At 39.2% G+C, this 25,010-nt stretch overlaps 1 protein-coding gene across 4 annotated transcripts in view; it reads left to right on the top strand.

Moving 5' to 3' along the window:
* The window catches only part of sh2d3ca (SH2 domain containing 3Ca), a 51,549-nt gene extending 27,286 nt beyond the window's left edge, over nt 1–24,263 (top strand). For 2 of the 4 annotated variants that reach the window (XM_081355210.1, XM_081355213.1), the window contains 10 exons: nt 8,824–8,952; nt 11,747–12,174; nt 15,681–15,755; nt 16,045–16,169; nt 17,077–17,567; nt 19,315–19,430; nt 20,442–20,613; nt 20,706–20,817; nt 21,060–21,266; nt 21,498–24,262. In XM_081355210.1, the coding sequence (XP_081211336.1) occupies nt 8,824–8,952; nt 11,747–12,174; nt 15,681–15,755; nt 16,045–16,169; nt 17,077–17,567; nt 19,315–19,430; nt 20,442–20,613; nt 20,706–20,817; nt 21,060–21,266; nt 21,498–21,673 (2,031 nt within the window). In that variant the 3' untranslated portion in view covers nt 21,674–24,262. Of the gene's footprint in view, nt 1–8,823; nt 8,953–11,746; nt 12,175–15,680; nt 15,756–16,044; nt 16,170–17,076; nt 17,568–19,314; nt 19,431–20,441; nt 20,614–20,705; nt 20,818–21,059; nt 21,267–21,497 lie in introns of all 4 variants that reach the window. The other 2 variants (XM_081355211.1, XM_081355212.1) reach the window with 2 other exon arrangements.
* The last annotated feature ends 747 nt before the right edge of the window (nt 24,264–25,010 follow it).

Raw genomic sequence — 25,010 nt, 5'->3', positions numbered from 1 at the left:
CACAGGGTTTATAGCAAAGACTTTAGATATACAATGACGGTGCACTCGTATTACTATGAATGGGAGAAAGTGCAACGCACAATATGGCGGAAGACGTCCCGTCTTCTAAGTAAAAGAGGTAATCGCCAATTGGTAAAGTCATCGCGTCACTGCAGCTGCCGTTAAGGGGATTGCACACCGGACGAGAAGCGCACACCACGTCTTTAAAATTCGAACTAATTATTCTCTATATGTGTACACACACCAGCGGCGCCATTCGGCGTCTGTCCACGCCGCCCAGCAACGGCTCAGGACCTTGTTCAAAATCCTGCCGCGCCATTTACATAGTTTTATATTAAATTTACATTATATTTGTCTCAAATCGTCGTTAATGTATATACTGACTTCACCCTGTGCTGCAATATACATTTGGTTTTACATTCATTTACAACTCCTCATTCAGTTAACGGACGCTCTGAGGTAAAGTGTTCAGACTGCAGACTTAGCAACGATTGTATTTAATTGTACAGTACAATCATAACATAGTCCAGACATTATCTTAATTTCATAATGTCCTTAAACATAACAATATTGCTGGCTATAAACTGAGAAAGTGCTTGAGTTGTCCTAGACGCGACGCTGCGCTTCTCGTCCGGTGTGAGATCCCCTTTAGAAGCTCAAAAGTGTTCTTAGAAACAGTCAGTGTTCTGAGATGCATGTTTAGGACTGTACATGCGCATTGGCTGGTCCAGCCTGAAAAATGCATTTTTTTGTCACGATTTATTATTATTTTTATTTCTTAGGCTCCACTTTTGACCATTCTTGTGTAAGACTGCCCTTTATTAACTTATTTCCGTTATGTTATGTGCACATCGTGGACACTCTTTGACAAAACAAGAACTAGACCTTGGACACACTGGTACACTTGCACGCAAACGGGAGCTCAAGACATGCACAATTTAGTTTGAAACAAAAATTCTGAGACAGTTGTTGTCAGATTGTACTGGGGATTTCAAATATGAATGTAGCAAAGTTAAAGGCTCAGGGAAGAAGGAGGCTCAAACATTCAACCTAAAGTATTAATCTTAATGTAAAGCCCCTCACAGATGACTACAACATATAAACATAATAAAATCACCAACATAAATGTCCCAGGCTTGGTCATCTCTCGTCTTGCATTGTCGTCACTCCTCTTTTTACCTTTCCAGAGCTCCTCAGTGAGTTTGGAGACCGGTGTGGCGCGCAGGAGACGCTCATTAGCATTCGCACCACCGGCTTCGCTCCGTTCCCATGGCTCTCGGCCCCGCCCTGTTTGCCACAATAAAAATGTAATCGTCAGCTGGGTGAACAGCTTTCGAAAATTTGATGCTTCCCCATTCAGAGAGACAGGAGCTGTACTTGCATGACTGAAATAGTCTCTTGCCTAAAAGGGACTTTGGTTAACAGAAATGCTTGAACTGGAATGTATGTTAGCACACCCAGAATTCCCAGCAACACACCAGAACAGCAGACCAGTGGCTTGACATGTGCAGAGAACTCATGTTGTGGACAGAACAGCTGGCTGATGGGGTGTTGTCCGCATATGTCCACCCAAAATTTCCCCCTCATTTCCCCAAGACACATCGCACTGCCCTTGAGACATCCCATCAGAGGGGACCAAGCAGCATTTCCATGACAACGGCACGACCAGGTGTTTGAGATCACAGTCTTGGCACATGACACGTCTCCCCTTTCACACACATGCAGACACCCTGTACTCTCTGTGTGACCCTTGGGTGAGCACAGCAAAACAAAATGCCCCCCATGGCATGCAGCTGGCTGATCGTGTTTGACAGGAGCGTCTGTGTGTGTGTGTTTGTGTTTTGACGTGGGACTGACTGTATCAAAATGCTAAAGAGCTCCTTCATTTTTAATGGGTCGAGAGGGTTGCCAATAACAGGCACTGCAGGGCGGCTTTGAGATGACCTAATTCCTGCTCTGCGGTGGTGTTGCACTCTTAAAAACTCCTGCTACTAACTCTTTAAAGTGCAATGCAAGGGTATGTACTGTATGTGCCTCCCTATTGTGTGTATTGCCAATAAAAACTACCATGTTTCTCTAAAGTTATGAAAGAGCAACTTCTGAGTAATTACATTTCCGGACATGTTCCACAGTAATACCTTTAAAAAAAAAACTTTGTAGTACCTTGGAGTACCATGTAAATACCCCGCTACAGTAATTTGTTATTTCATGTTGATCTTAAGAGTTTGAGTAGACCTCCTTGTGAAGCAGATGGCAGCCATACAGTCTGCTTCAAGACCACAAACTTCACAGTCAAGAGTCATTACACCTAAATTTGTCTGCAAAGCACAAGAGGGAAAAACAAGTGCAAAGACAGAACAGGAGAGAAACAGGAGCGAAGGGGGGAGGCTAGAGAGATTGAGGTTTGATTCAAGCTGGAAAGACGGCTGAGATTATACAAGAGGTTTAAATGTCACAATGTACATATTCAGGAGGTCAATAACATTGATTGGACGAATACAGCTCACAACAAACTGACTCAACATGACCTGATGTAATAATGGCTTGTTCCTCTGTGAAGTCTGTTCTGGCTGTTTTAAACATAATATGGTATCCTTATTCCAGTTAACGCATTTGTCTTGGCCTCAGCCTGGGGTTTAAAAAGATCGTAACCCAGTGTTAAGCGCACTGTGAAAAGCTTGAGTGGAATCTTATATAGGGAAAAAAACATTGCTTAACGCACATCAAAACTTGTCAACTAGCCTTAGATCAGAATTCTGTTTTGTTTTAGGGGGTCTGATATCACACTGAGCTTCCAAATCCATTCACGGTCCAGAGCGCATCATTCCATGCATACTGATTTAATAAAATGTTCCAGATTCACTGCCCATGTAGTCTGACCACTAACCCTGTGTTTCTTCAAGGAGCTTCAGGACATTGACTCAGATAGTCGAAATATGGAGATAAGAACTGTCTTAACTTCACATACTCTTTATTTCTTTAGCTTCTCTGAGACTGGCTGAATTCAAAGTTATATAGTGAATTTGGAAAAGATTTAGATTATTTTGGTTGAATTTAAAGGTTTCATAAATTGAAAAGTAGAAAATTCTTCCAAGGTTTATTCACCCTAATGTCATTCAAAATATATAATTGTCTTTCCTCCAGAACGAGCAGCTTTCTCTTGTCCTTAGAGTCAAAATAGATGGTGTTTTAGACTGTCAAGCTTCAAAAAGGACAAAAAAGCACCATAAATGTACTTAAAAAGCAGTCCATACTACTTGTGCATAGTCATTTATATAAAACCATTCAGTTAATGACAGAATTTTCATTCTTGGTTGACCTATTCTTTAAGAAATCAGTGTGATATGAACTTTTAGCCTCTTGTATTATAATTAAGGTCCTCTTAATTGTACAAAGGAACAAAAGGAGCTGATCTGAGATCAGAAATATTTAAAGCATGTGGATATGGAACATGGTTATCTATTTACATCTCTAAAATATGCACAACATCCGCTTAGTTTTGTTGTTAATAGAGTCGTATGAGATCTAGTACCTCATTTGACCTGCATATGTGCTTGTTAAACACCAGAGAGTGTGTGGGTGGGTGTGTTTGAAAGAGAGATAGACAGACAGAGAGAGAAAATCTAAGAAACAGAAATCGTTTTAAGATCTAATGTGTTGGGATGTTGGCCAGCGATGACAGAAATGGGGATTTGGTGGAGATTTGGCTGGTGTAAGACAGCAAGGATAGATGAAGGGATAATGCAAAAATGGTTTTCTGGGAGATAAGGGTATGATAGGGGCATTAAGAAGGCTTAAGGTGGGATAAAGGGACAACGACACTGCATGGGCAGCAGATGGACAACGTCTTAAAATCGGGACCCCTGGATCAACTGGAGGGAAAGGTCGCAGGACTATGTGTGTTTGATTGTGTCTAAAGAGAGGGACAAGGCTCAAAACACATCAAAGTAAAATAGAAGAAGAAAATGTGTTATAATAACATTGTCAGATTACCCAGATATACTTTCAAAGTCTTGAAACCTACTACATAGACATGTGATTGTGCTCAAATACCAAGACTTTACATTGAACTTCAAATAGCGGCCCAACACAAAATGTCTTTAAACATTAAAACTTTGAAAATAATTTTGATGAATTTCATTGAACCAAAAATATGGACATTTATTGGCCACAGAAGGCATTAAGGCTATTATTAAGCATAAACCTCTTCTATCACTACAATAAACAATTTACTTTTTTACTGCTAAATTTCCACCTCACCATGACCTCGCCCATTTTTGGGTGAACTGTCGTCATGTTTGTAGCTAGCTACCTAAATAGTAATTCCACATTTGAAGGTACCTCTATCGCCCCCCTTGAGTACGGAGGTGTGTTACCACCACAGTTACTATACGAATGCATATTATGTACAAAGGAACAACTTGCTTGCATTCACATCTACATTTGTGCATTTCCATAGAGTATTTTATGATCTAAATCATATTCCACGTCAGTGTGGCAGGTGATTTTAACACCAGCTGTCCTGTTATCTCTCAAAGCATTGGGTCATTGCTCAGCTGGGCCGACTGGATTAGCTCTACCCCAGAGAGCAGACTCAATGGCAGGCGCTGACCTGTGAATCTTTATCTGCTATATCTGTGGTTCGTGTCAGCCTAATGGTTTTTTTGCGTCTATGGCGTTCCTTTCACCCAGAGGGGCAGCTGCACTCAATCACACACGATCTAAGCGATTGCAAAGGTTCTTCTGATTGGTGGAAATAGAATTAGGTGGGTGGGGGTCTGGTTAGATAGAACGCTTTGATTGGTGGAAGAAGAGGATGGGGGTGCTGAGTGAAATTGGTGATGAATCATGGCTGGATGTTATTCATGACAAGTCATGGGGGTCTGAAGATAAACACTTCTGAGTGAGTTGGAGTTTGTGCATGAATTTACCCAAAGATTTTCAGTCAAATGTGTTCCATAAGATGGAAAAGGAGGCCAAATTCACAAATCAACTAAAATCTCTGTTTGCTGTTCGGTTTTACTCAAAATAACAGAGCAGACAGTGATCCAGAACCCCTGAGGCTCTGATGTCAACCTTGCCTAAAAGGTTTCCAAGCATAAGAATTCATGGTGCATTGTAATAAAGATATTGTTTCTAAAGAGGGAGCATCACTGACCTCCCATTGTAGATGCCAGATTTATTTATGAAGGATTGAAGTACAGTTCGCTCGATATATCATGCTATCTTGAGATTTTAGGTCAGAGGTATTCAATTAAAGTTTCAGGAGGTCCAGTCTCCACATTTCCCTCTTTGCAAACATGGCTTATATGCCTATTAAATAAAATGAGCAGCGTGCATTATTGTGCATTAAGTTGGCAACATTAGTACTTTGTAAAAAAATAAATAATCAATCCTAAACAGACAAAGCAGTCTCTCCGAAACTACCCAGGGTTAGACATGAAAGTGTGCATTTGATACCTTCAGTCGTCATTTCTAATACTTCTGTATCTACTTCTATGAGAAATGATTCATGATTGAATGAATCTGGACCATGTTGGCCTACAACCCATGTTTTCTGGTTTATTTGTCCATTGGAAAATGTGGAAAAGCATATTTAAACGACTGACATCCAGGTATCCCCCAACACAACACATTTACTGGACTGGACTGCTGGGAAGTGTAGATTTGATATCCCAAAAAATTTACCGTCAGTTTTGTTCCAGGAAGTATAATTATTTTGGTTTTCCACAATGCATTGCCCTCTTACTTTGTAAAATCATTGAGGTGTGTGTGTGTGGTGCAGGATACACATGAAGGCATAGGGCCGACTCACACAATAGGAGGTTTCCATGACGACCAGAGCTTCAGTGTTGGGGGGGTGATCAGCATCGGCCCTTCAACCCCCTTTCTATCTCTCTTTCTATCTCCTCTGTATCTTGAATTTCTTTCTGTCCCTGTGCCTCTGTAGAGGTTACATTGTGCATGTGTGTGTGTGTGCATGTGGTCAGGTCATTTCCCCCAGCATGCGCTTCATTAGACTGCCAGAAGTGCTTTCTCTGTGGAAGAAAGAGGGCAGTGAGAAAGACATTTTGGCCCTCCAGGAGCAGCTCTAAGTGGGGCAAGGGGACGTGAAACAGCGCAGGTGTCTCTCTGGAGTCTTCAGACATCAGTGTTTGAAAGCAGAAATCAGCTTGATCTCATTCAATCTCCCTTCAGGCTCTTTAATGAGTGAATCTTTGCAGAAACGACAATACCTGCATGCTAAAGGTTCTTCAGAACTCCTGTCTCCTTTCTCTTCTGATCTCATTTTGTCTCATCTCTTCTTTTCGTTTGTCACAATGCCTTGCTTTTTCTTTCTCTTGCTTCGTCATATTGTCTCATCTCACCTCACCTCACATCTTCTCACACCTTTTTTCTTGTTTTGCCAGGTGTCATCTCTTCTTATCTTGTCTCATCTCTTCTTTGGTCTCATCTCACCACAACTTTCTTTCATTTCTCATCTTGCCATAATAGTCTTGGCCTAATCTTCTCGTCTCCTCTCACCTCACCTTTGTTCATCTCTCCTTAGGCCATCTCGCATTGCCTTGTCTCATCTCAGCTCATCTCTTATCCTCTCATCATCTCATCTCACCTCTTCTTTTTATGTCCTGCCTTGCTTGCTGTCTTCTATCGTATCTTGCCTTGTTTTGTCTCGCTCTTGTCTCATCATACCTCACTTTGTCTTGTCTTTGCTCATCTAGTTCATTCTCTTTTCATCTTGTCTCATCTCTTCTTGTCTTGGTTCATCTCTTTCTTTTCCATCTTGCCTTGTCTTTTCTCATCTAGTCTCTGCTTTTCTCATCTCATCTTGCTCATATCACGTCTTCTTTTTGCATATTGCCTTACCTTGTTTTGTCTTGCTTTTACCTCACTTTGTCTTCTCTTGTCTTTTCTCTTTTCTCATATCTTCTCATCTTGTCTCACCTCTTCTTTCGTTCTTGCCTTGTCTCATCTTGGCTCTTCTCTCATCATCTCATCTCACCTCCTCTTTTTATTTATTTCCTTGCTTTGTGTCTTTCCTTTGCCTTGCTTGCTCTCTTCTCATCTTGTCTCCCCTCACCTCTCCTCTTCTTTTTCTTGCCTAATCTCATCTTATTTCTTCTTTTATCCCTTTTCCTTCTGTTAGTCTCATGTCACCTTTTCATATTTTGTCTTGCCTTGTTTTGTCTTGCTCTTGTCTCATCTCACCTCACTTCTTCTCGTCTTGTCTTTTCTGATCTAGTCTCTTCTCGTCTTGTCTCATTTCTCCTTTCTTGTCTCGATTTACCTCATCTTTTTGTATCTTGCCTTGTTTTCACCTCACCTCGCTTCGTCTCATCTCATCTTTTCTCATCTTTTCTCTCTTGTCTCGTCTCTGTTCTCGATTCACCTCTACTTATGTATTATTTTCTTGCCTTGTTTTGTCTCGCTCTTGTCTCACCTCACCTCACTTCGTCTCGTCTCATCTCGTCTCTCTTGTCTCGTCTCTTTTCTCGATTCACCTCTACTTATGTATTATTTCCTTGCCTTGTTTTGTCTCGCTCTTGTCTTATCTCACCTCAGTTCGTAGTCTTTTCTCTTGTCTCTTCTCATCTTGTCTCATCTCTTCATTTCTTGTCTCGATTCATCTCTTCTTTTGTATCTTGTTTTGCCTTGCTGCTTTTCTCAGCTCATCTCTTTCTTTCTTGCCTTGTCTCATCTTGTCTCACCTAAATATTTTCTCAGAAACACAATATGTGCAAAACTGTATGTAAACAACTGAGCTCATTCCTTGAATAAACACTAATAAAGTTGGAGGAAAGAATTTCTGAAAATTGGAAAAGGGTCTCCTGTGAAAGGCACCTCTCATAAGACAATATGAACTCCTCATATCAGCCCTGTTATCACTTGCACACTGGGTTTTCCCCTTGGACCTAAATCAAGAATATATGAGACAGAATATCGTACCTTGTGGCCATCTTCAAGCTGCAAAAGACAATTACAGACGCCTGTATGAGATTACACAGAGCTCTGGTTGGACCCAGGTGGAAGATTTGGCCCCTGGAGGCAGAGACAAAAGCAATAAGTCCCTACACTTGACCTTGCCTCACTATCTTTATACACTTTACACACACATGCACACACAACTGCTTAAATGACAGTGGGATTGCTGAAATCTAGCATCTTTTCCTGTTCCCGTGTGTAAAAGACGGTCGAAGAGGGAAAGGAAGCAGATGTTTAATCAGTTTACCTCTGATCGAGGGAGGAAGAGACCATTAGAGTGATTGTGACAAAATTGATCCCACATCTTCCATATTCACAGCCTTGCGGAGGCATTTGAGCCCTGTTAGCGCCGTTAGCTTTGTCCGTTGTCTTTTTTATTGACCTCATTACAATGCTGCCCGTGTTTGAATTAGTTTTCCTGTGTCGCGGAGGGTCGAGACCTCCGCCTTGAACTGTCACACACATAGATTGCGCTTTATTTCTCCGCTGTCTAAACAGACACACTTGGGACAGTATTGTTCTTCGGGGCGAGACAATGAAGCCTCATCCTGCGGTGTGTATTTGTATGCTTTTATTTGTTTTCTAGCAGTGGGGTTAGATGTTACATAAATTATAAAGAAGAAATATGTGCAATGAGGCTCTATGTGACTCAAATTACTTTTTAATCTCTCATATGGATTGATATGTCAGTTTGATAAGTGAGGCAATAAACCTTACAATTCTTGTTTAAGAAAGTTTTGTTTTTATTCTCAATGATCAATAGTTTGCTTTATTACATGTTTGTGTGTTGATGATGTAGGTCAGTGTGACTTATGTGCTGGTTTTGTGTGTTTTTCGCAGTTCTCCAAGGAGAAGTACCTGCTGGAGTCGCCCCCGGAGAAGCTCAGGAAGGAGCTGGAGGAGGAACTCAAACTCAGTAGCAGTGACATGAGGAGCCACGGCTGGTACCATGGCCATATTCCACGAGAGGTGCGTCTGTTTTGCTATGCTATGGGACAATGTTTACTTTCTCAAGCGGACAGAATTTTGACTAAATGGCATAAGGTCTGGTCGACTTTGCAGCCTATTCTAGCCTAGTACCTCCCACTTAAATGGTTAGTTCACCCAAAAATGAAATTCTGTCATTAATTACTCACCCTCATGTCGTTCCAAACTGAAAGCTCTCAGATTTCATAAAAAATATCTTCATTTGTGTTGCGAAGATGAACGAAGGTCTTACGGGTTTGGAACGACATGAGGGTGAGTGATTAATGACAGAATTTTCATTTTTGGGTGAACTATCCCTTTAAGGACCTTGCACACTGAGGCATTTGAGCCCTGTTAGCGCCGTTAGCTTTGTCCGTTGTCTTTTTTATTGACCTCATTACAATGCTGCCCGTGTTTGAATTAGTTTTCCTGTTTCACTGAGTCCGAAATTCTCGTCCAAACTTTTCACACGTTAAAAAATAAATACGACCTCAAGTTGTGTCAATCACGTTTACAATCTGCCTCCGAAACTTTGGTCCGTCATAAAGAAATTCGGATCGGGTTTCGATTTTCTGCGTTTTTCACATCCGTAGCAAGCATTTTGAGAGGTGTTTTGACAATTCAGAGCTACCGAATGATGACAAATCGGAAAAAGCTTACAAGCATACGGAAAAACACATATGACTCGGTGTGCAAGGACCTTTAGACAGAAATAGACTGCCTAACTGACGTGTAAATCGACCAATCACAGTTCATGGAATCGGAAATCACGGAAATTGATTATAAATAACTGAACAAAACTTAAAGGAATAGTTCACCCAAAAATGAGAATTATTCCATTATGATTTACTCACCCTCAAAGCCATCCTTCTTCTTTCAGCAGAAATCGGAGTTAATTTAAATAATATCCTGGCCTCCTGGGGGTTAATAAATGCCTTCTGAAGTAAAGCGATGGGTTGAAGAAAAATATCCATGTTTAAAACTTTGTAAACTATAATCACTGGCTTCCGATCAGAGGTCTTCCACTCTTCCGCCGGAACTCTCTCGTGAACACGCGTACGACCACTGCCGGGAGCCAATGATTATCGTTTATAAAGTTTTAAATATGGATATTTTTCTTACAAAAAACCATTGCTTCGCTTCAGAAGGCCTTTATTAACCCCCTGGAGTCGTATGGATTACTTTTATGATGGATGCGCTTTTTGGGCTTCAAAAACTCTCCCACTATTCACTTCCATTATAAAGCTTGGAAAAGCCAGGATATTATTTAATATAACTGATTGTGTTTGGCTGAAAGAAGAAAGTCATATACACCTAGGATGGCTTGAGGGTGAGGAAATTATGGGATCACTTTCATTTTTGGGTGGACTAACCCTTTAAATAGACACTTCTGCTCTAGTTTTTTTGATACTAAGAACTTCAAACAAAACTCAGAGTAACTTTAAAGATTTAAAGGGATAGTTTGGAGTAATTTCAACCAGGGTCTGCTGATTTCAGTCATTGTTTGTGTGCAATATGCATCACATGTTCCGTGAAAGGACTGTGGGCAGTCTATGGCTATGCTTCCCAAAATCCCAATCTGTTCTCAGAGCAATGTTTTGAAAGTGCCAGTGTTTACACTCTTCGGGGAAGCCGCCTACAAGTGACTTAGTTGTCTCTGCATGTTAAGCTGGAATGGAAGACAGTATTTAAACTTCAAAAAGATTACACACTTCAACTTTGAGAACAGTGGACATCAATGGGAAGTCCCCATCATGATATAAAAACCAGTGTGCAACTGTGCATGTACTGGAGAAGTTGGTAAATTAAAACTTTTGTTAGCCTTTTTAGAGTTTTCTGTGCACCTTTTGTATATTTGTTTGTATATTTTATATTTACTTGTTTTGTGCATGTTTATTTGGGGTTTTCAGTTGGTGGGTGTGTGTGTGTGTGTGTGTGTGTGTGTGTGTGTGCGCGTGCGTGCGTGCGTGCGTGTGTGTGTGTGAGTATGTTTGTGTCCTTTTTTGCACCATAGAGACGACAAACTGCAGCCCACACTGAGTCTACTATGAGAGCAGCCATCTGGGCATTAACATAATGTATTCCTGCTCAAGCTGGAGTAAAGACAAACTCCAGCCCTCTCTATTAAAACTATAGCTAGTCACCATGGCGATACGCCCCCATGCTGCACTTCTGACCTCACCAAATGTACTGTTGCGCCCTCTGCTGGAGCAGAGGCACTCTTCACATAAAGACTCTGTGGCATTTCATCAACTTTATTAAGTTATTTCTGTTGATTCAGTTGCTAACAGTGTTGTAAAAAATGACCAACAAAAAAAAAAATTATCAAGAATGCTGTTGATTACCATAGAAATTATTTTTTAATTTAATTTAATTTCATTTCATTATTTAATTTAATTTAATTTAATTATTCATTTTATTGTGTTTTATTTAAAAGAAAAATTGCTTCATTTTCACTGGAATTTTCTGGGAGGAAATCTATCCATCAATCCATCCATCCATTCATTCATTCATTGAACATTTCCAGAATATATAGTCCATCATCTCATTTGGGATTTAAGAGAAAATTTGGAATGCAAAATCAAATTTAGTAAATAGAAAAAAAATAGGATTCTAATCATTTAAAACAAGGAAACGTGACTTAAACTCACAAATAAATATATATTATAAATATGGTAGTCTCAGAATTGGCCCTAGCAGTTATCTTAAGCTGTGGTGCTCATGTGGGAAATGTGGGTTTGAGTCTAGCTCACAACATTTCTATTAATAAACCCTCTTGTTTTATCTGTGTCAACAGGCTTCAGAAACGTTGGTTCTACGTAGCGGCGACTTCCTCGTACGGGACTCCCTGTCGACCGTGGGCGACTTTGTGCTCACGTGTCGCTGGCAGCAGGAAGTGATCCACTGTCGGATCAGCAAAGTCCTGGTCAAAAGCGGACAAACCAAAATCCAGTACATGCTGGAGCATGAGAGCTTCGACTCTGTCCCCACGCTGGTCAGGCACCATGCTGGCACGGGTCGCCCCGTGTGCCCACGCACCGGAGCCCAACTGCTGTGTCCGGTCAACCGAACGCTGCCGCTGAGGTACCTGGAGGCGACGTTTGCCTTAGCTGGTGGGAGACCAGGATCTGCACATTCACCACTGGCCCAGAGGGGGGCGCACATCAAGAGGCGCAGTGTTACTATGACCGATGGACTGACCACAGAGAAGATCATTCCTCACAGGTAGACCTTCACCATCATCGTCTTCGCAACTATATGTGGCTAACTCATAGTGCCTTGTTTTGTTTTGGACCATATTCATTTAGCGTTTTTAGTGACCACCAGGAGTTAAATTGTTTCAGAGTACCAAAATAACTTTTGTTTTGTTTTGTTTTGTTTTCTTTTGTTTTCTTTTGTTTTCTTTTGTTTTCTTTTGTTTTGTTTTGTTTTGTACCATATTAATTTAATGTTTTTAGTGACCACCAGGAGTTAAATTGTTTCAGAGTACCAAAATAACATTTGTTTTGTTTTGTTTTGTTTTGTTTTGTTTTGTTTTGTTTTGTTTTGTTTTGTTTTGTTTTGTTTTGGACCATATTAATTTAATGTTTTTAGTGACCACCAGGAGTTAAATTGTTTCAGAGTACCAAAATAACATTTGTTTTGTTTTGTTTTGTTTTGTTTTGTTTTCATGTAATGTTTTTAGTGACCACCAGGAGTTAAATTTTTTCAGAGTACCAAAATAACATTTTGATTTGTTTTGTTTTGTTTTGTTTTGTTTTCGTGTAATGTTTTTAGTGACCACCAGGGGTCCGTTCTTCGTACGTCGCTAACTCACTTAGCTGGATTTGATTGTTGGCGATTTGGCATGATCTTGGATTGTTTGGTTCTTCAACGCTCTTCCTGGACTTGCTGTCATAGCAACATGTGCGCAAACTTAAACCTGCTCGGGAGCAGGCTTATTTCATGTTAACAGGATTAGATCCTTAGCACTTTCTGAGATATTTATTTTTTCTCGTGATTCGTGAGATTGTTGTTTTTTGTCGTTTTTTTTTTTGTCGCTTTTATGTTTAAAAGACAGGTTTTTTATTATTATTATTATTTTTTTTGTTTTTTGGCATTTCCAAGCCACTTAAGACCCAATGTTGTAAAGCAGTGTTTTTTTTTTTTTTTTAGGCTATCCTAATTTTTTATGAAGATCATACAATCATGACCATGCCGATTACAGATGTCACTCAGGCTTCACTAACGTGATTGGTACCATAGACTAGGCTACCATAGACTGCCATCAAGGCCTCAATGAAGGGGATTATGTGAACAGAAAGGGGGTTCACAATGTAAATGTGCAGCCCAGTTACTATTGTGATTCTTAATATTCCAGATTAGTAATATTATATCAAATAAAAAAAAGGCAGTTGACTAAAATCTTCCATATCACAAAAGTGAAAGCAAAATGGCCAGGATCTGTGCATGACTTAAGAATTTTCAGAGATTCACATTTATGCACATTATTTGAAAGTGGTAAGAAAAGTTCCACAATTAAATATCAAGCTCACTGTATTACATACACTTATGCTGATCCTAACAGAACTGCATTTTTCATAGGTGATTATGACATGTTCCTGCAGACAGGTGTTTTATGACCCCATTCCCTGACCCAAACCAGTTACAATGCAGCTCTAGCCAGGACAAGGGCACACAATGAAATGAACTTTGGCTAACTAAAGGGAAGAGTTCAGTGTCTGAAAAGTCTGAGGGTTGCACACCTGACAGGGCCTGTGACATTGTTGGCAAATGTGCCATATTACACAACATTGCCACAAAAAAAAAAACACTTTTCATTAAATGTTTAATAAAAGACAAATATGCTTAGTTCCTTGAGTTTTATTTCAATTGTTCTTTGTAAAGAAAAGCCAGTGGTCAAGTGCCTGCAACAAGAGATATTAGACACATGCCTCATGCAACAAATAAAAAGGAAAAGTTGTCTATACACTGCCCACCTGTAGGCCTATGTCTCCTCTGTCTGTGCAGACTCTTCTGTAGGCCTTTCTGTAGATGTGGAATCCTGCGACTTATATTGCAGCCATAAAGCATACAAGTATAAATGAAGTAAAGTTATTTATGCACTTGCAGGTAGGCTAGTTCCTCCATGACAGTTATCTGAGAGGCTTTATTCACTGTCCAGTGCAATGGAAACAAATGGACATTACAAAGTCTTATACTTTCTTTCCTTTGGAAAGTTAGAAAATGTCCACTTACTGCACATATTTCAGCCACCACTTTCTTGGGAACAGATACAAGTGTTGGTGTATTATGTAAAAGTGCACAAAAGAGGAAAAAGTAATGTCATTACAATGAACTACACTTGGGAAAAATATTTTTACATTAACATAAGTTTATTAGTTTTCACTTTCACAAGTCAAAGCAATTCATCATTACTCAAGATTTAACAGTTGAAATGACTATACGGCCTTAATTTAATGCAGCAAAAAATATTTTACAGTGTAGGCTAAGATCTTTTTTTTTTCTCAGCCTTTTTCTTGGTTGCTTTTATAAACAGAACACCATTTATTTAACAGTGCCTTTTATAAAAGAAACTATATAACTAAAAATTAGGCTACCATTATGTAGAATATTTTTGTACTTCACTTTTATTTGTTCCCATGTTCTAGTGTGGTGACTCTGACATTACAATGAACAAAGCTATTATGCAATTATTAAAATACAAAAATATAGGCTAATAAGTGATAAAAACATCTAACATGGCCACTTCTAACGGATTTAAATTGTCTGCTACTTTTTGTCAGCCCTCTCTCCTGGCTTTGGCAGACTTTGAGGTGTTCCTTGGCGTTTTGATTAAACATTAAAATTCCGAATAAACTTCGACTATTAGTTCTTGCTCTGCTGAGGAGAAAATCTGAGCGCGCTCAGAGAATATCTAAAAGGCGGGCTCTGGCGCGCTCTTTGGCCACGCTGAACAGCCAATAGCAGCGTTGCTGATCAATGTTTCTACTATCGATACATATCCCCTTTTAAACTTAGCATGAACGCGCAATTATCTCAGATAACTCAATCCAGCTATACTAATCATATCCGGCAAGTGTGTTCGAAGAACCGAGTTAGCCAGATCATGAGTAGCACGATGATATCATCTTGGATGTCTCATTTGATCTCGGATGTTTTAAGCAACGTACGAAGAACGGACCCCAGGAGTTAAATTGTTTCAGAGTACCAAAATGACATTTGTTTTGTTTTGGACCATTTTCAATTAGTGTTTTTAGTGACCACCAGGAGTTAAATTGTTTCCGAGTCCCAAAATAACCATTTGTTTTGTTTAGTTTAGTTTAGTTTATTGTTTTCTGTTTTTATTTTTGTATTTTTTTATATAGTATATATATGTGGACATGTTTCATGTTTCAACCCAGGATATTTGTATATTTATATTTGTCGACAATAGTTGTGGAAACACTGCGCCAGTAGTAGATTCTGGACAGTCGGAGTTGACAGTATCTTATTTGACGCGTATTTTATGATGGTCATAAGGTTTTCCCAAAATTATCTATAAAATTCCCATTGAAGTTTGTGCTTCATGAACCTACTTTCCTAATCTTGAATATTTACATTCTTCAGGAGTTCAGGTATCTCAGGTCTGAGATCAGGCATGGTGTGTGCACAGTGTTTTAATAGGCCATATACACATGTGCCATAGATGCAGGAGTGATATGCTCATGTAGGATGTCTTGTATTATCAGTGCCGCCCAGTCTGCAGAGCCAGATGAGCCTCAGACAGTCGAGCCAGAGGTGAAACCAGCGGAGGGCAGCAGCTGGTGTGTGTGTATGTTTATGTGTGTGTTCACAGCTGGCACAGACCCCCCCTCCCATTCACTCCTCCTCACTCAGTTTTCCAAACAGATGTGGCCACATGGAAACCCTTCACTTGCTTCTGTGCATGCCATCTCTAGTATCACAATAGCACTGAATGCGTGTAGTTTAGTAGGCTTGTATCTGTGGTATGTGGTTTACCAAAATTAGATGTCAAAAATGCTTTATATACCTAAACGTGGATTGTTTTGACTTTAGGGGTGAGGAATTTAAAAGCATGTTTGTCCTTTCCAGCCCCTCTACGGTGCACCATAAGGATGCGATGAGGAACTGTGCCATGAGCATGGATCAGATCCAAGAGTACCGCTGCCCGCTGTCCCCTGTGGGGGAAACCCCTCTGTCCCCGGCCTACAGCTCCAGTGAGTACACACAGTCCACTCGTGCATTTATCTGAAGATTTAATCATATTGATACAGTGTACAAACATAACCTGCTTAAAAAGCAACTTCTACCTGGTTTAACCTAGAAAAAAAAATGTTTTGTTGGTAAGGTTGGTTCAATGATGTTAAATAATATTTGTTATATAGTTTTATAAAACCACTTAATTTAGCAGTTACCTTTTTTTTAGTGTAGCACTGTTTAAAGTGCCCATACTATGCTCATTTATGCATTTATAATTTAATTTAATAGATGCTAGAATACATTATTTGTCTGATAGTATAATTTTACGCTTCTTTGCATTCTCTGCCTGAAACAGAAACACTCTTTTTTTAGTTCCTGTCTTCAAATCCCGCCTTTCTTAAAAACCCAGTCCGCTCTGATTGGTCAGCAAACTCATGTCTGTTGTGACTGGTCAACCGCTTAGAGAATGTGTGGGATATGTAACACTCCTTACCATAATTATTAACAGCTGTACTCATCTATTGTAACTATGGCATTGATATTGAAAGTCCATACAATGTTTTTTTGCCCTCAAAGCAAAAAAAAAAAAGTCTTGACATCGCAAAATCACCCAAATGTTCTTTGAGGGCTGACTAAAGCAGCTAGTCATCAGGCATCATGCAAATGTATAACATGCTGATGTTGCTAAGTCAAAGAAATAATGGCTGGAATACAAACTTCTGTTGGGGAAATGAACTCCCTTTGCATGAACTTTGTATTTTTTCAGATCGTAATATAAATACTGACATAAGCTGATAGTAGTAGTTTACATGCACAGATCGTAACTGCTATGTTACAGGGCAGGTTAAATAAAATAAAATAAAAAGCACAATAGGTTCCCTTTAAGGGTTAGTTCACCCAGTGCTGTTTTATTTGTCTCTCCAGTTTCCCGCCACAGGCATGGCTCAGGTGGGCGTGTCCTCGCCGTGATCCCGCCCTCTCCAGTGATGCGGCGCTCCAGCGATCCTCATCTCTCGCCGTCCTCCTCCAATAACAACCTCCCCTGCTTGGACGCGCCCGCTAGCACACACTCCACGCCTGCCCACGGGTACTCCTCCGAGAGTTCGGAGCAGGGCGGCAGCTACTGCGAGCTGAGACCCGGACAAGCCCCCACTCCTCCCTGCAAGAGCTACGTGGAGAGGCTGAGGGTGGAGGAGGGCCAGAGCCCGGGCCCTGGAGCCCCAGACGGGGTGGAGGGCTTCATGCTCCCCCTGGTGGAGACATGCTCCTCCTTCATGCCTGGGAAATACCAGTCCACTCTTCTGCCGGCTGAGAATAAACCTCTGGAGATGAGTGTGTTGAAGAGGGTGAAGGAGCTGCTGGCGGAGGTGGATCCCAAAACAGCCGCCAAGCACATCACCATGGCCGACTGCATGGTAAAACACACAAATGCATACACAGACACTCCTTATACATTAAAATGCATTTGTTTGTTTTTTATTTACATTTTTACAATTGAGTAGTTTCTTTTTTCAAACCATTTCTTGCTTAGAATCTTTGTTTTATCAAATAAAATAAAATTTCTGGGGAAATGCTTCTGTTGTTTTGTTCACAAAAGTATAACTTGGTTAAAAATGCATACCCATTATTATTTTTTGTGACTTCTTTTTTATTATATTTTTAAATGTATAACTATATTCAACAATACACAAGATGTGCCCAGGATCAAGAGATGAAAAAGAAAAGAAAAACAGTTACAATCAACAAAATAGACAAAATGATACCCATTACCAAAGGGGTCCCAAGTACAGCTGACAGTTTTCTCTCCCAGAAAACCCATAACTGAAATATTTGAATATTGTCGTTCCAAAAGTGATTAATAGATTATACTCATTAAACCTCTGCATACCCATTTTTTCAAATTTTCCCCCATATACACCATTTTGAGTTGGGTGCGGTTTGTACTGAATGAAAACAAAAAAAATCAAATTATAATAATTTATATAAAGTAGTGCTGTCAAATCGATTAATTGCGATTAATCGCATCTAACATAAACGTTTGTAAGTACTTTATATATATTTAAATATTTACAAACTTTTGTTAGATAAAGCGCATCTAACATAAACGTTTGTAAATCTTATGGACTTTATATTTAAATATTTACAAACTTTTGTTAGATTAATCACATCTAACATAAACGTTTGTAAATACTTTATATATATTTAAATATTTACAAACTTTTGTTAGATTAATCGCATCTAACATAAACGTTTGTAAGTACTTTATATATATTTAAATATTTACAAACTTTTGTTAGATTAATCGCATCTAACATAAACGTTTGTAAATACTTTATATTTATTTAAATATTTACAAACTTTTGTTAGATTAATCGCATCTAACATAAAAGTTTGTAAATACACACCATCACACATATGCAAACTTCATTAGATGAGATTAATCGCGATCAATCGATTTGCCAGCACTAATATAAAGGTATTAATAATACTTTAGTTATAATAATAATAATAGTAATAATAATGCATTATTTTTTTAACTATATAAAATTATAATATATTTTAATTTAATCAGTCAGTGAAAGCTGTACATGTAGAGAAATAATAAACAATCACTTTATCAGGTCTGGTCACATGATCTTATGGACCAGGCTCTGGTTTCAACTTAATGCCCATTTATATCTCTGTTATGTCACGATTAGCACCCTTAAATACTATAATTGACTTATTACTACTCATTGACACCTGATTGATATTGCAAATTGTTGTTTGTGATCAAATAAATAATTTTTCACATGAATCATTGGAGGACCAAGTTCCTTTTCCATACGTACACATCCATATTTCCAAACACTCCCAAAGAAGTACATTAACACCCTTGACTCTGGTTTTCTGATCCATGAAAGCCGGCAACATTACGTGAGGCACATCTGATAAAGTCTGGACCGCGACCCAAACCTTTCACCCGTTTGTGCTCTCGGTGCTGCCTGCCATTAACATCGAAACCTTCAGGGTTAATAAACTCTTTCTGTGTACCAACAATCATCAAGCGATGAGTTCACGGCTAATTAAATGTCTTCTGTTCTCTGACTGTGAATATATTAGGATGGAAATAAAGGGGTGGGGTTGAATATATTGCTCTTGTAACTGTGTGTCCATCGGCAGGTTGCTAGGATACTGGGCGTTACCAAGGAGATGCAGAGGATGATGGGAGTGAGCTCAGGCCTGGAGTTGCTGACTCTTCCTCATGGACACCAGCTGAGACTGGATCTGCTGGAGAGGTTAGGAAACACACACACACACATGCCATAGACTACAGTTGATCAGGAATAGCACAGAGACCGGTAACACTCTAGAAGAATGGTCCGTCATTAATAGATATGCAGGAAGTAATGCTGGATAAATGAGTAGATCAACACTGAGAGTAATGTGGAAACAAGATTAACTAATCAGTTAGTAATATCAAAGTTAGGACTGAGATAATTCCTTATTATTAGGGAATCAATAATTACTGAATGAGATTGGACTCATTAAGAACTAATAACTAACTATGACAAATTATAAAGAAATATCAATTAATTACTAATCGCAACATTAACATGTGTCTGAGACATAATAATATATTTTTACACTGACTATGGCCATAAAATACATTACTAATTACTCAAGTTTTACTGAGTCACACTTCAGGAACTACTAGTGAAAAAAATGTTTACTAAGTTACAATTTTATGACGAATTGTGATTCGTAATAATTGGTAATTCTTCATCATTTGTCATAGTTAGTTTTTAGTACTTATTAGTTCTATGAATTAAAGTTCTTTGAAAGAAAGTAATACTTTTATTCAACAAGGATGTAATAAATTGATCAAAACTGACAGCAAAGACATTGATAATGTTACAAAAGATTTCTATTTCAAATAAATGCTTTCTATTAATCAAAGAATCCTGAATAAGTATCAGCACTTCCACAAAAATATTAATCAGCACAACTGTTTTCAACATCGATGATAATAACAATAAATGTTTCTTGAGCATCAAATCATCATATTAGAATGATTTCTGAAGGATCATGTGACACTGAAGACTGGAGTAATTCAGCTTTGATCACAGGAATAAATGACATTTTAACATATATTACAATAGAAAACATCTATTTTAAATTGTAATGATATTTCGCAATGTTTTTACAGTATTTTTTATGAAATAAATGCAGCCTTGGTGCTTCTTCTGCACTGCATCAGTGTTAGGAGTGATCAGCTGTATCTGCTGTCTTGGTCTCTTGTTCTCTAGGTTTTACACCATGTCTATAATGATGGCGGTGGACTTGTTGGGCTGTACGGGCAGCACAGAGGAGAGAGCCGCGCTCCTGCATAAAACCATCCAGCTGGCCGCTGAACTCAAGAGCAACATGGGCAACATGTACGGGTTCGCTGCGGTCATGAGAGCCCTGGAGCTGCCGCAGGTCAGAACACACACCTGTCCTCCGAAAACCACGTGATTTCAGCTGTCAGCCAGAGCACAACCGTAACTTTGCGTTCTCTGGTGGTTGTTTAGATCTCACGGCTGGAGCAGACGTGGATAACTCTGAGGCAGAGACACACAGAAGGGGCCATCCTCTATGAGAAGAAGCTCAAGCCATTCCTCAAGGCCATAAATGATGGGAAAGGTAAAGCAGAGTGTCACTCACTTATCCAATATCCTTCACTACAAAAAGATTTTTATTAGCGATTAGTAATGATATTAGAGTAAACTGAGACAAGTATTAAATAATTACTAAAAAAAGGAAAGAATTACATTACAATGCTGAACAACCCCCTGCAGTTTCAACATGAACCCCTAGGGGCTCTCAAACCCCGCTTTGAAATCCCTGACATAATGAATGAGGGTTTATATATATGTCTGTTTCAGAGAGCTGCGTCCTCTCCAACACCTCTTTCCCTCACGTGGTGCCGGTGTTGTCTCTGCTGGAGCGCGGCGTGGCGGCCGGAGAGGCGCTGGAGTCGTGGGAGAGTGTGGAGTCCGGTGTGGACGTGGTCATGAGTCACCTGGAGGCGGCGCGTACCATCGCTCACCACGGGGGACTGTACCGCACCAACACTGAGAGCAAACTACAGGGTAAACTCCTCACTCTGACTGCTTTCCAACAGACCACAAGAGCTGGATTTTTGTGCACTTGTTTAGTGTTTTTTTGCTATTTGTTTATATATCTATATATATCTATATATATATATATATGTCACATATTGTGATTTGGATTGCTGTGCACTAGCAGAAAGTATTTTAATAAAGATTTGATTGTTTTCATTTTGTTTATGTGGTGGTCAAACTCTCTCTCTCTCCTCACAGATTTCCAGGAGCGGAAGGAGGTTCTGGAAATCTTCTGTACAGAGTTTCAGATGAGGCTTTTATGGGGCAGTCGTGGGTCGGAAGGAAGTCAGGCCGAGCGCTATGAGAAGTTTGACAAGGTCCTCACCGCTCTGTCCCACAAGCTAGAACCTCCTGTACGACACAGTGAATTATAGCACCCCCACACCCACAAAATGGTATGTTCCCTGACCTATCTGTCACTCCTACTCCTGGACCGGACCATTATGCTTTTTTGGGGAGGGTGGGGGGGGGAGCCTTACAGGCAGAGATGGAGAACATGACAATGAGGGACTCATGCAAAACAATGCACAAAAGGGGACAGGCTTTATGCGAGCATGACAGCGCCCCCTAAAGAACACAGACGTGAACTACACGGCAAGGGAATGAAATAAAAATCTAAAGCCAAAATCTCTTCTTCAGTGACGGTGACCAAGGGCACTTCCTTTTCAAAAAGAGAGAATGTGATGAAGTTGACTTTAACCCAAATGGGTCTGAATCCTGTTTTATGTGAATCCACGGTTTTGGTCCCATCAGCTTGTCAACGAAGAGCAAAGATGTCTTGCAGAGGTGACGCGTCTCCGTACCGGAGATGAGACTGCACTGACCTTACATAGTCACCATTAATTGCTGGAATAGACTGAACACACACACACTTGTCACATGTCTGAATGTAAGTTGCCAAATCATTAATTCAAACAGATATCTGCTGGATAAAGAGTCTTATTTTCGGTACTGTCATGACTTTATTGGTCGAAATGGAGTTGACAGTTACTGTGAGGAATTGGGCCTTCATTTTTGAGTGTCTAACTGATGCTCACATTCACACTCTCCAGGTTTACTTTAGTCTAAAGGGGTCATATCAAAGTTTCCTTTGTGTTTGGAATAGAGTTCATTTTCAGAACATAAAACTCCAGTGCAAAAAGAGCATTTATTGAAACTAAACAGCAAAATCGGATTCTGACTTCCAAAACCCAAGTTCATTAGCATAAGACCGCCCACTTTACACATCAACATTGCATATTGGGTGTGCAATCACGCTTTACTCCTAAACATCAGAAGAACTAATAATAGGAGTAAAACTGTGAAAGTGGTCAAATCCACCACATATTGAACTGTTTTAGGTTGTGTGTAGCACCTACAGCTCTGCAGATCCTTCAGAAGGATCCTAATGTTGGAACTGGATCATTTCTAGTGTAAACTGTTCTATGAAGCCGTTACATGGGGCGAAAATAACTATAATGGCAAACTCACAGCTCATGTGTTTCCCATTTGAAATATGAAGAAGAACATTTGCATAAAGTCTTAAAGGCACAGCAGCACAAAAACAGCCTGTTTAATTATCAATCAAAGAGAGAGAGAGGAAATGCTCATGAAAAACTAAATTATGAATGGATGGGGTTCATTATAAATGGACATCAGGAAAATTTTAAACAGCAAAAATCATGATAAGACCCCTTTAATATCTTTCATGACAGACCATGCTAGTCAATATGGCCATTGCAATGAGTTTTTTAGATGCATAATGTATATTCTCAATGAGACTAGATCACAATGAATGTCATTTTGTAGTAAATTATTTAAGAGACCCATATAACAAAATATTACAGACCAAGTCCATGTCCGGATCATCCATCACAAGTTAGCAAGTACATTCATTCAAGCATTCAACGTAATGTTATGGCAATAAGGTAAATCACAACCCGCTATATGGAGGCTCATTGTGTTGAAATGCTAATGCATATTGCTCATATTTAGGATGAGGAGTTTGTCCGACAGATATTAATTATACCTCATATTGTGCTATATATTGAGGAGAGGTGGTCTATTACTTGATCATATGATTTCCAATTCCGCATATAATAATAATAATAATAAAAAAAAAGAATCCCATAGACTTCAATGAGGGATTTGAGAGATTGGCTGTGGGCTCTTTTGATTTGTTGCCACCTAGCAACCACCCTAGCAACCACCCTAGCATAAGCATAGCAACACTATGACATCCTGCTGGCGAGTTTTGTATGAGCAAGTACCACTACTATTTTCATTGAGATTTATGCAGAAAAAAAAAGAGTTAAAAAAGTTTGAAAGAGTTAAATAGCAACAGATTCATTAACCCTAACTAGTCCGATACTGTTTTCATATTCTGGTAGATTTAGCCAAACAAAACCCAAAGTCACATACATATACCTCTGTCAGCAGTGTAAATGCTCTACCCTTGTTTCTGGGTACCATAAAGAGAAAAGTTCTGCGTATCTGGATCTAACGCGATCTATTGTGTATCATATACAGGCTGCTATACTTCACACCCAGTCTATCAATGCATACTTCCAGGGAATTTTCTGATGGTGTTTTTTCAGGTATCTTAATAAATGCACATCTGAAAGTAGATGACGCTGTCTGTCTGACAGATAGAGGAGCATTATGGGATGAAAAGTGGATCGTATGCAATTTCACTTTTAGCCAGAAGAGGGCTCTGTTTAGTAAGCTAAAAATAGTAAATGGAAGTTTTGAACCTTTTGAAACTTTTTTTTTTAATAAGGCCTGCTGGTCTAGGACTGTAACTTGTGTTTGGTTTCTCTACTGTAAAGGTAAATGTGTAACTATTTCGTTTTGTAAATAGTTACCCCTAAACGGTCGATGATAGACGAGGTCACGTGATTGCATCCTTTTATTATGTGCTGTACATACTGGTATGTCATATGTTTTGCACTCTTTTTTCAAAAAATAAAATAAAGTAAGCTTGGGTTTTTTTTGTGATTTATTTGCTCCTAAGATTATTTAAAATCGCATTTGATTTTAACTTCCGTTGAAATCCATGTCTGAAGATGCCTAAGATTCGTGTAGGGTATTATTTTCATTGGTCTAATGTTAAATTACAAAAAAGTAAGTTTGTCTATCTATCTATCTATCTATCTATCTATCTATCTATCTATCTATCTATCTATCTATCTATCTATCTATCTGTCTGTCTATTTGTGTATCTGTCTATCTATCTATACGTCTGTCTGTCTATCTATCTGTCTGTCTATTTATCTGTTTGTCTATCTATTCGTCTTTTTTGTCTATTCGTCTATCTATCTATCTATCTATCTATCTATCTATCTATCTATCTATCTATCTATCTATCTATCTATCTATCTATCTATCTATCTATCTATCTATCTATCTATCTATCTATCTTCATTGCTGTGATCTTTAGATACATTTATTTACTGTGCTAAAATGACTTATTTAAATATATATATTTAAAAATGATATTACTGTTGTACACTTCTGGGACGTCAAAGTGAACAGGACTGAAACAGTGCCGCTCTACAGAGTGACCACACGGTGGCAGCAGTGTCAAGACAGAGTCACCTCCAGTCAGCCGTAGTGACGTCAGCATCACTGCTCCCTGCACTTGACCCTAGTACTTATAACACACATTTAATGTGTGTTTGGTGCAGACACAAGACTAAGTGTGTAGTTACTAAATATAATCTATTATCATTT

The sequence above is a fragment of the Scardinius erythrophthalmus genome (genome assembly GCF_964197995.2).
Source record: "Scardinius erythrophthalmus genome assembly, chromosome: 23".
NCBI classification, from domain to species: domain Eukaryota; kingdom Metazoa; phylum Chordata; class Actinopteri; order Cypriniformes; family Leuciscidae; genus Scardinius; species Scardinius erythrophthalmus.
Note: the sequence above shows the minus strand (reverse complement) of the source record. Positions and strands in the feature narration are given on the sequence as shown.